General features: G+C 43.0%; 1 protein-coding gene across 2 annotated transcripts in view; it reads left to right on the top strand.

Annotated features, from left to right (window-relative positions):
• Window positions 1–10,194: 10,194 nt before the first annotated feature.
• Window positions 10,195–12,615, top strand: part of LOC111970314 (SLIT-ROBO Rho GTPase-activating protein 3) — a 79,095-nt gene continuing 76,674 nt past the window's right edge. For both annotated transcript variants that reach the window (XM_023996982.2, XM_023996981.2), the window contains exon 1: window positions 10,195–10,476. In XM_023996982.2, the coding sequence (XP_023852750.1) occupies window positions 10,410–10,476 (67 nt within the window). In that variant the 5' untranslated portion in view covers window positions 10,195–10,409. The remainder of the gene's footprint in view (window positions 10,477–12,615) is intronic.

Below are 12,615 nucleotides of genomic sequence, written 5' to 3'. Positions count from 1 at the left end.
TGTTGTGATTGGCTGTAATATTCGCCTATTGATTGGACCAACACAGAAAGTGAAAGGCTCAAGCGCTAATTGAGCCTTTTACTTTCGGGTTTTGGTTCACCAGCTTCGAACAGCTATAAAAACAATATATATTTTTTAGATGGTACAATGATTCCCTACACTATTCACTATTCTTGTTTTCTCACATAAACTTAAATTGAGCGAACAGTGTAGAATTTTAGCAACCAGGAAAAGACAGAGGGCTTTCCACTAGATAAAACAGCCACAATGTCAAAACAGCTTTCCCATTTTGACAACAGATGTTGCTCCAGCGGGAGAAATCAATAGGTGAAAATCACAGCCAATCACAACACTGGCAGGGAAGTAATACTGTGAAAAACTTTTCTTCCACTATTAGCGACAGATATGTCATTATCCTAGAAGCCCTAGACCCACTCCAATTTGCATACCGCCCAAACAGATCCACATATGATTCAATCTTTATGGCACTCCACACTGCCCTTTCACACCTGGACAAAAAGAACACCTATGTGAGAATGCTATTCATTGACTACAGCCCATGTTCAACACCATAGTGCCCTCAAAGCTCATCACTAAGCTAAGGATCCTGGGACTAAACACCTCCCTCTGCAACTGGATCCTGGACTTCCTGACGGGCCGCCTTCGGGTGGTAAGGGTAGGTAACAACACATAAGCCACGCGGATTTTCAACACGGGGGGCCCCTCAGGGGTGCATGCTCAGTCCCCTCCTGTACTCCCTGTTCACTCATGACTGCGCGGCCAGGCACAACTCCAACACCATCATTAAGTTTGCCGATGACACAAAAGTGATAGGCCTGATCACCGACAACGATGAGGCAGGCTATAGGGAGGAGGCCAGAGACCTGGTCGTGTGGTGCCAGGACAACAACCTCTCTCTCAACATGATCAAGACAAAGGAGATGATTGTGGACTACAGGAAAAGGAGGACCGAGCACGCCCCCATTCTCWTCAACAGGGCTGTAGTGGAGCAGGTTGAGAGCTTCAAGTTCCTTGGCGTCCACATCACCAACAAAGTAACATGGTCCATGCACACCAAGACAGTCGTGAAGACTGCTGCTCTTCAATTATATGTTATTCTTATCTCTAACTTTTTTAAGGTATTTTCTTAAAACTGCGTTGTTGGTTAAGTGCTTGTAAGTAAACATTTCACTGTAAGGTCAACAGCTGTTGTATTCGGTGCATGTGACAAATACAATTTGATTTGGATTTGATATGTCCAGGCTGTCACGCCCTAATCTGTTTCACCTGTCCTTGTGCTTGTCTCCACCCCCCTCCAGGTGTCGCCCATTTTCCCTATCATCCCCTGTGTATTTATACCTGTGTTCTCTGTCTGTTTGCTGCCAGTTCATCTTGTTCGTTCAAGTTAGCCAGCATTTTTCCTGTCAGCGCCCATCGTTTCCCAGCCTCTCTTTCATCGTCCTCCTGGTTCTTGACCTTTGCATGTCCTGACCCTGTACCCGCCCGCCCGTCTGAAAACTGAACTCTGCCTAACCCTGAGTCTACCTGTCACGATAGTCGTAAGGATTGGACCAAGGTCCAGCGTGGTAGGCGTACATTTTATTTTATTTAAATGAACATCGAACAAAAACCACAAAATACTGAATGAAATGTGAAGCTACTGGCGTGCACACAGGCAACTATCTGTAGACAAGATCCCACGAAACACAAAGGGGAAATGGCTGCCTAAATATTATGCCCAATCAGAGACAACGATAAACAGCTGCCTCTGATTGGGAACCATAACAGGCCAACATAAATCATTAATCACCTAGATGACCCACCCTAGTCACTATCACGCCCCAACCAACATAGAGAATAAACAGCTCTCTATGGTCAGGGCGTGACAGTACCCCCCCCCTCGCCCCCTCCCCCCCAAAGGTGCGGACTGAGAACTGGACTGAAACCCCTGCTGAAGGCTCTTGACTGCAGACCATCCTGGAGGCTCTGGATCGCCGACGTCGCTGGAGGCTCTGGACCGCGGACCGTCGCTGGAGATTCTGGACCGCAGACTGTTCGCGAGGCTCTGGACCGCCGACCGTCGCTGAGGCTCTAGACCGCAGACCGTTGCTGGAGGTTCTGGACCGCAGACCGTCTCACGAGTTCCGGACCGTAGACCGTCTCAGGAGGTTCCGAACTGTAGACCGTCTCAGGAGGTTCCGAACTGTTGACCGTCTCAGGAGGTTCCGGACTGTAGACCGTCTCAGGAGGCTCCAGACTGTGGACCGTCGTTGGAGGTTCCGGACTGTGGACCGTCGTTGAGGTTCCGGACTGGAGGCCTGATGCGTGGTGCCGGCACTGGTGGTACCGGGCTGATGACACGGACCTCAGGGCGAGTGCGGGAAGAGGCACAGGAACGTACTGGACTGTGGAGGCGCACTGGAGGCCTGATGTGTGGACGGGTACAGGTGGCTCTTGGCTGATGACACGCACCTCAGGGCGAGTGTGAGGAAGAGGCACAGGACTACTGGACTGTGCAGGCGCAATGGAGGTCTAGAGCGTAGAGGTGGCACAACCCGTCCTGGCTGGATGCTCACTTTAGCCCGGCAAGTGCGGGGTGCAGAAGATAAAATAAGATATGCATATTGTTAGTGGGTTTGGATAGAAAACACTCCAAGTTTCAAAACTCTTTTGAATCATGTCTGTGAGTATAACAGAACTTATTTAGCAGGCGAAACCCCGAGACAAACCATTCAGTTTTTTTTGTTTTTAGGTCACTCTCTTTTCAATGGAATTTCATTGGGAATACAGATTTCTAATTGACCTTCTTGCAATTCCTACCGCTTCCACTGGATGTCAACAGTCTTTAGAAATTAGTTGAGGGTTTTTCCTTTGTGTAATGAAGAAGTACGGCCATTTTGAATCAGGGTCACTGTAAGTGTCCTTTTAGATAGAGGCGCGTGACCACAAAGCATGCTACAGATTGTTTTAATCCTGTATTGGACACAGATCATCCCGTCTTCAATTTATTGATTATTTACGTTAAAAAAATACCTATCGTTGTATTACAAAAGTAGTTTGAAATGTTTTGGCAAAGTTTACAGGTAACTTTGAATATTTTGTAGTCATGTTTCACGAATTGAACCAGTGTTTTCTGGATCAAACGCGCCAAATAAATGGACATTTTGGATATATATCGACGGAATTAATCGAACAAAAGGACCATTTGTGATGTTATGGGACATATTGGAGTGCCAACAACAGAAGCTCGTCAAAGGTAAGGCATGCATTATATTTTATTTCTGCGTTTTGTGTCGCGCCTGCAGGGTTGAAAATAGCTTATCTCTCTTTGTTTACAATGGTGCTAACTCAGATAATAGCATTGTTTGGTTTAGCCGAAAAGCCTATTTGAAATCTGACATGTTGGCTGGATTCTCAACCAGTAGGCTTTAATTTGGTATCTTTCATGTGTGATTTAATGAAAGTTTGATTTTTATAGTAATTTATTTGAATATGGCGCTCTGCATTTTCTCTGGCTTTTGGCCAAGTGAGACAGTAGCGTCCCGCCTAAACTCAGATTTTTGGATATAAAATATGAACTTTACAGAACAAAACATACATGTGTTGTGTAACATGAAGTCCTATGAGTGTCATCTGATGAAGATCATCAAAGGTTAGTGATTAATTTTAACTCTATTTCTGCTTTTTGTTACTCCTCTCTTTGGCTGGAAAAATGGCTGTGTTTTTCTGTGGCTATGTACTGACCTAACATAATCGCAAGTGTGTCTTCACTGTAAATCATTTTGAATCAGACATGTTGGCTGGATTCACAACAAGTGTAGCTTTAATTTGGTGTCTTTCATGTGATTTCATGAAGTTAATTTTGGATAGGTATTTTATTTGAATTTGGCGCTCTGCATTTTTACTGGCTTTTGGCCAAGTGGTATGTTAGCGTCCCACATATCCCAGAGAAGTCAAATGAACACTGAACAAAAACAACAAAATACTGAACAAAACGTGAAGCTACTGGTGTGCACACAGGCAACTATCTGTAGACAAGATCCCACGAAACACAAAGGGGAAATGGCTGCCTAAATATGATCCCCAATCAGAGACGACGATAAACAGTTGCCTCTGATTGGGAACCATAACAGGCCAACATAAATCATTAATCACCTAGATGACCCACCCTAGTCACTATCACGCCCCAACCAACATAGATAATAAACAGCTCTCTATGGTCAAGGCGTGACACCGCCTTCCGCCCTGTACCTTTGCCTTACCCTGGATCTTCGACCTCTGCATGCCGTGACCTGTCTTGCCTGCCCCTGTTGCTACAATAAACATTGTTACTTCGACAGTCTGCATTTGGGTCTTACAGCCTGTATCAGGTATCAAGGTATCACAGCCCGCGTCGTATGGGTTTGGCCGGGGTAGGCCGTCATTGTTAATAAGAATGTGTTCTTAAATGACTTGCCTAGTTAAAGAAAAAATATACAAATTTTGAAAAACTATTATGGACTTTTTTTTAATTACAGTGCGAAAATAAAATAAAAATCCTACTTGTAGCACCTTTAATGTTGCATAGTGTGAACACTCAGGAGCAGGCCATGTGGACAATGACTCTTTAGACATGTTGAACTCTTCTTTAATGTTATTTTGTAATTGACTAAAACAAGCAGACAACAAGAAAATTGTGTTTGAAAAATGTGAGTTTTTTTTTCTATGAGCCAATGGCGTAACCTTGGTAACCACAGCTTGTTTTCCCCACAGGCGGGCAGGACCGTAACATTCTATCTAACACTGATTGGGACTATAGAGGGGCTGGAATATGTGAAAACCCACATTATTTATATAGATTATGTGAAATAATATTTAGATCACTGTCTCCTTGGCTCTGTTTACTGCTGAGTGTTCTGTGGTGTGTACTATGGTGTGTACTGGTACTGATCAGTATGCTGTGTTTATTTGTCATGGTAGAAGTTTCCACTTGAAGCATATTCTGTCAGTGTATGCTTTTCCCAGCAGAGGGCAGCTTGATGCTGGTTGACCATGTAGACGCAGCGCAGTGAAATGCCATGCTTTGTAACCACTTCAATAACCTGCCAAAATAAATATCAGGAAATCAACTACATACACCGATAAAAACACATGTGTATGATAAAGACTGTGTCCAGAGAAGTAGGGGACTCATACATAGCCTAAACCTATAGGATGCCAGGAGCTTATAATGTGATAATAGATTATAAAATAGGATTACCATTCSCACAAGACAACACCACATTCCGTTGTGCTTTGGAGCAATCACAGCGAACGCTGACATTACACAAAATCCACTAGTATTATCAAATGTAATATTTGTCTAATTTATTATGGACCATCTTCAAACAGTCGAGTCATGAAGCACTAATACAGAAGGGAGTTTAAAATGTAATCCAGTTGATTTAAGTATTTTCTCCCAAAACTACTGAGGCATATTATTAGACTTTGCCAAGAGGCCCTGTAGAGATTCCCAAATAATATTGTAAGTGAAGAAGAATACTACTGTCACTCAAGAGGGTTCTGTGCAGTCATGGAAGTGGTGGACTCAGAAGAGCAGAAAATGTGTCTGTGCKTGAAGTGAACCGTTGCTGCTTAATGCAGTGTGTTTCATATAATGTGCATTGTGCACAAAGTATCCAACTCTGAGCACAGCAAGTGGAGGTTACTAACAGTAAAATGTATACACCCAGAACAATGATAGACAATCTGCTGTTTAGAATTTTTTTCAAGCATAATATGTCCTACTAGGAAATCCAAGTAATAAAGTTATCACCAAAGTTATAGAATACAATCTCAATAATACAGCCACTAGATCAGGATCTAATCAGTGCTATAAAGTCACTGTAAATGTGACAGATTCCACCCCATACTGAGAGGAGACATATTACAGTAAAGTGTCTTGAAGAAACCTTGACATTGTCATCCTTTTTCAACCTAAAGTGACCTGTATTAATTATCTGGCAGTTAACCTTGTTTCAGCAGTCTAACCTATCAGTGTTCCCATCCCAGGGGTCAGTTCAGGGTCAGTCATTAAAAGCCTGGGTGTCTCTCCTCCACTAGTGGCTCATCTCACGGGTCAAATGTCATTTTAACAGATCCTGGCTGTATCTAAAAACATACAGTTGTTCAGTAAATAAATTCCTCACCTCCCTCTCAAATCTTATCAGAGAGCAGCCAAGGTCCCTCCCTCAGACCTCCTCCAATGAGCTTTGAGAGGGAGGCAAGGAATTGAGGGATGAAGCAAGGGTTTTACAGCTAGTAATGTTTTCAGACAGTCCCACCACACTGGATGGGATCCCCTGCTCCCCACTGGTCAGTCAAAAAGGTAAAATGAATAGATGTCAGTTCACATTGGCAAGGGAACCACTGTATTAATGAGACCATTGAGAGATATGAAGAGTAGAGTGAGGTATTACTCAAAGGATATGTTATTTCCAGGATAAATACCAGCAGGACAGTAAATTATGTGAATTAAAGTGGCATGACTGAAAATAGAATTGGGTAAACGTAACGCAAATGCTCTAGTGCCTCGCTCACTTTCTGACTTCTTATTGTGCATTGTGCTTAAATATATTTTATTAAAAACCCTGGGAGTGAGAGAGGATATTATATATAATGTGTTAGTCTTCAGACGCTGACTACAGTAGAGGTTGACCAGCATGGCTCCCAAAGAGGCTAATGTATTAATGAATTACTCAGGATGCGACCCGAATAGCACCCTACTCCCAATGTAGTGCATTACTTTTGACCAGAGCCCTATAGGTCCTGGTCAAAATAAGTCCACTAAATAGGGAATAGGGTGCCATTTGGAATGCAGWTGGAATGGGAAATGGACAATGGAGCCTTGTTGGGCCTCAAGAACAGTGATGATGTCATTGTTTCCCAGGATCCTTCACTGCAATACCTTGGGGCTCTGAGTTGAGTTAGGAGAGATTGGATTTGGGAAAGAGAAGCTTCTCATTCAAGAGTCACACAAATCAAATCAAATCACATGTATTTATATAGCCCTTCGTTCATCAGCTGATATCTCAAAGTGCTGTACAGAAACCCAGCCTAAAACCCCAAACAGCAAGCAATGCAGGTGTAGAAGCACGGTGGCTAGGAAAAACTCCCTCGAAAGGCCAAAACCTAGGAAGAAACCTAGAGAGGAACCAGGCTATGAGGGGTGGCCAGTCCTCTTCTGGCTGTGCCGGGTGGAGATTATAACAGAACATGGTCAATATGTTCAAATGTTCATAAATGACCAGCATGGTCAGATAATAATAATCACAGAAGTTGTCGAGGGTGCAGCAAGTCAGCACGACAAACACAAATTGCTTCTTGGCTATGTTCAAAGTCCAGTTGTTGGCTGCCACAGGTCAATATCTTGTTCCAAGTGTCTGAAAGAATGCTCTTCTAAAAAATACCACTCTGGAACCATGTGCTCTATTCATGATTTCAAATGCAGTGCCACTGCCAACATACTATTCTGATTTTGATCCTGTCTTTTACTGTGATTTTTGACCTGATTTTTAATGCTGTCTTTTTAATGCCCTTCATTGCGTGACTGCTTATTTTGGATGATATTACAATTAATATCCTAACAGGAGTCATAACTTTACTTGGAATCAGATATGACATGCAGTAATAGAATTTGAGTGAACTCTTCATATCATTCGTAGATACCATGAAACCTCCAGGCAATACAAATCTGTTGAACATGTCTTTAGACATTCAACCCTGTGCACAAGGTTTTGAGAATCAGCAATGCTCAAAAACAGAACGCCTCATGACACCGAATGGTAACAGTTCAAAGTCATCTTCTTTCACTGACTTAGTGGTAAGTCTAATCTTCAAACTGTCTTTGAAATGAAGGCTATGTGAGTCATACAGAGTTATTGCTGAATAATATTTTCCACTGGAGAAACATGAAAACCTATTATCTTTCATCATTCAGACAGCTGTGTCAAAACATAGCATTCAGTGTCATTGACAATTTTTACAGCTGTCAACATTGTTGTCAAAAACATCAGCCATGTTAAGGTTGGTGATATTATTAGGCCTACATCAGATAACAAAAAAGCCCTTGTCTGTTATGAGGGACATATTCAGAGGGCTGAATTGAGGTCTATAAAGCAGCCTTTCCAGGTCACCAGTGTCTGTGTGCTAACGATGACGTGCCTCTTTCAATCTCATCATTTTGAAATCTGTCAACATGTATCAGCAACACTGCTAAATACACTGCTCAAAAAAATAAAAGGAACACTTAAACAACACAATGTAACTCCAAGTCAATCACACTTCTGTGAAATCAAACTGTCCACTTAGGAAGCAACACTGATTGACAATAAATTTCACATGCTGTTGTGCAAATGGAATAGACAACAGGTGGAAATTAGAGGCAATTAGCAAGACACCCCCAATAAAGGAGTGGTTCTGCAGGTGGTGACCACAGACCACTTCTCAGTTCCTATGCTTCTTGGCTGATGTTTTGGTCACTTTTGAATGCTGGCGGTGCTTTCACTCTAGTGGTAGCATGAGACGGATCTACAACCCACACAAGTGGCTTAGGTAGTGCAGCTCATCCAGGATGGCACATCACTGCGAGCTGTGGAAGAAGGTTTGCTGTGTCTGTCAGCGTAGTGTCCAGAGCATGGAGGCGCTACCAGGAGACAGGCCAGTACATCAGGAGACGTGGAGGAGGCCGTAGGAGGGCAACAACCCAGCAGCAGGACCGCTACCTCCGCCTTTGTGCAAGGAGGAGCACTGCCAGAGCCCTGCAAAATGACCTCCAGCAGCCACAAATGTGCATGTGTCTGCTCAAACGGTCAGAAACAGACTCCATGAGGGTGGTATGAGGGCCCGACGTCCACGGGTGGGGTTGTGCTTACAGCCCAACACTGTGCAGGACGTTTGGCATTTGCCAGAGAACACCAAGATCGGCAAATTCGCCTCTGGCGCCCTGTGCTCTTCACAGATGAAAGCAGGTTCACACTGAGCACATGAGCACGTGACAGACGTGACAGAGTCTGGAGACGCCGTGGAGAACGTTCTGCTGCCTGCAACATCCTCCATGACCGGTTGGCGGTGGGTCAGTCATGGTGTGGGGTGGCATTTCTTTGGGGGCCGCACAGCCCTCCATGTGCTCGCCAGAGGTAGCCTGACTGACATTAGGTACCGAGATGAGATCCTCAGACCCCTTGTGAGAATCATATGCTGGTGCGGTTGGCCCTGGGTTCCTCCTAATGCAAGACAATGCTAGACCTCATGTGGCTGGAGTGTGTCAGCAGTTCCTGCAAGAGGAAGGCATTGATGCTATGGACTGGCCCGCCTGTTCCCCAGACCTGAATCCAATTGAGCACATCTGGGACATCATGTCTCGCTCCATCCACCAACGCCACGTTGCACCACAGACTGTCCAGGAGTTGGCGGATGCTTTAGTCCAGGTCTGGGAGGAGATCCCTCAGGAGACCATCCGGAGACCACCACGCATGCCCAGGCGTTGTAGGGAGGTCATACAGCACGTGGAGGCCACACACACTACTGAGCCTCATTTTGACTTGTTTTAAGGACATTAATCAAGTTGGATCAGCCTGTAGTGTGGTTTTCCACTTTAATTTTGAGTGTGACTCCAAATCCAGACCTCCATGGGTTGATAAATTTGATTTCCATTGATAATTTTTGTGTGATTTTGTTGTCAGCACATTCAACTATGTAAAGATAAAAGTATTTAATAAGAATATTTCATTCATTCAGATCTAGAATGTGTTCTTTTAGTGTTCCCTTTATTTTTTTGAGCAGTGTATCTTTGTCAGATTCATGTGCATAACCACTGTACTGCAATTACCCTCTCTGCATGTGTGTGTATGTGAGGGAGTATGTCAGCATGCATGTGTACGTGAGGGAGGGTGTATGTGTGAGTGAGAGACTGAGAGTGTGAAAGAGTGTGTGAGGGGAGGCGAGTGTGGGAGGAGTCTGAGATGACTTTAGCGTCCAACTCTTCCTGGCTTGCTGCAGCAGACCGAGAACTTGCAGGAAAAAGGGCGGCTGGAAGACGCATTGAAAAAATCGCACGATGCAACACTTGCGCATACACCCTGCTTCAAGGCAGTGGTTATATTGAAACATATAATTTACTGAACATGCAGTAAATGCAGATTTTTATTTTTATTTTTTTACAGACATTCTAAAATGCTATGTTGACGACAGAGGGGAGGTATCCTTATTTGTTTTGCAGTTTAAAGTCGCATTGATCGCCTTGCAACCTCAAGTGCAATTTGGGACACTGAAGTTCTTTGAAACGCATGAAGCCCATCCTGCTTTACGCATCTGCCGAAGAGATTTGTAGGCTACGTTGTGGTGTCTTAAGGCGACGTCTACAGGCTTCCATAATTAATTCCTAAAGAATCATGTCATCCCATACGAGAGTCAAGAAGGACAAGGAGATTATTGGGGATTACGAGACTCAGGTGAAAGGTTGGTACATAGAGATCCCATCAAATTACAAATGTTGTACAAATGTATTTGCTTGTGTTTTGACGGTCAGGTTAGACTCCTTTATTAGCCTAAATGCATCTGGAGGGAGCAGCAGTAGCCAAGAGTAGACTTGCATAACTTGGAATTCGGGAGTGAACGACATTGATGGCATCAACAACATGTTGTTTTTACTTCACCATAAATATAAGCATTTGTTTAAGCGCAATGGGCTGTTTTTTGTTGTCGTGTGAATTCCCATGGTCAAAAGGTCCCTGAAGCCAGATAAACATCTATGTTCATCAGATAATAACTCCTATTCAACATAATTTCAGTAAAAACTCTGCACAATGCACCTTACATATTTGCTAGGTGAGTAGGTCTAGTCTGCCCTACCAAACAAAAGAGACAACTGCATTTGGTCAAAAATGAGTAGACTTTTTTTATACATTAAATGCATGCTTTATCTTTTGGACAAATATCCTGACTCCATTGTGTTGTGTATTGGAGAAAATGGGGGGTCATGTTTGCAGTAACTGCAAAAAATTAAGGTGAAACCAAGGAAAAGGGCAGTAACTGCCATCACACACGTCAGTTACTTACTGCCTTTTACCTTGGTTTCACTGAGCTTTGTGCTGCTGTGTCTACGGTTGACCTTGGTATTATTTATTGTTCTTCGTTGATACAAGTATCAAACTATATGACACTGACAGCCACATACAAATAAATATATTAACACAAGTTTGTGTAAAAAACAATCGTCATGGAAACGTATTCCAGTGGGTGTACCAAGCAAGAAGGCAGTAACTGCCGTCTAGGGACAAATGTCATGTTAGAGGTCAGGGTCAATATGAATAAAAAATAACAACAGACAACCACATCTCCAATGTTCTGCCTACAATTCAGTTGGCTGGACAGTAAAAAAAACTTTGAAGTCATTTTTCTCAGTTTCACTCTATGAGCAGTTACTGCTCTTTTGCTTGGTAGGGCAGTAGTGCATGGACACTTTCCCTCCTTGTTAAGGACAAATTAACAATAGAGATAGAAAGTGTGTTTGTGTGGCCCGTTTCTCCTTCATTTATAGAATGTAGTAGATTACTTTCAGAGCCGAGGTCATCATTACACCAGCTGGTCTGTTGTAGTAGCCTAGTGTCTCAGAGACTAAAGGTCATGACCTCTGACCTGATCACAGCCTTCTCTGACCTATACAGTGGATCATCATCTTAATACATGACCTGGTGAATCCCAAAGTAGCCCCTCGCCACTACCAACTCATTCTGAATGCCCTCCGTGCCACGTGTTGGTGACAACTCCTAGGGGTGACTTAAATAGAGTAACCTCGTATGAATCATCCTGGTCAGGCATGCTTACATTCTGTTTGCTACACAGATAGCAGAACGTAAGCTCGTGAGATCAGGGTGGTTCTATGGGGCTATCAATAGAGTGGCGAGGGTATTCATTAATAAACCCATCAACTTCGGGACACACTTGTGATGCAATTTATGTTCCACATTTAAATAATAATGAAATTCTAATTAACTAATCCTCCTTGCCATTTAACAAGAAGTAAACCTCGGTAACAGTTAAACATTGGCGGTATTTCATTTGTTTTATGTATCAAGCCTCGAAATCAGGCACAAACAAACATACCTGTAGGGTGTCCAATCAAAAACGCATATTTTGACCAATGGGTAAAATAATATGTTAATTGTGTAGATAATCATTTAAGAAAAACAATAGTCCTAACCTCATGTCTCTATCATAATCTGTTCAATTACCCTTGTAGGATGTTTTACCCATGTAGGATGGCCAAAATTCGGGTGACTAAATCAATGGCCAGAAAAAAAAGTGGTCAAAAATAAAGAACATTGCAGAGCATTGTGTCAGCTAGGCTGGATGCTTTGCGAGAATGAAGGCTACCTAACAGGCTCACTTTCCTGTTGAATTCCTCATCTTTCTTCTCGAATCCACAGGATTTTAAACAATATAGAGGTAAAATAGATATTGATTTTGAGACATGACATGTAGTATTTTCACATTTTAGTATACGCTTTTCATATTAATGCTTTTTCTAGGATTTCTCACAAAAACAAGTGTATCTCTGAAATGTCAACAGAGCATGGAGCATACCACAAGCATTTT

Source organism: Salvelinus sp. IW2-2015, linkage group LG11, assembly GCF_002910315.2.
Source record: "Salvelinus sp. IW2-2015 linkage group LG11, ASM291031v2, whole genome shotgun sequence".
Classification (NCBI taxonomy): domain Eukaryota; kingdom Metazoa; phylum Chordata; class Actinopteri; order Salmoniformes; family Salmonidae; genus Salvelinus; species Salvelinus sp. IW2-2015.
Note: the sequence above shows the minus strand (reverse complement) of the source record. Positions and strands in the feature narration are given on the sequence as shown.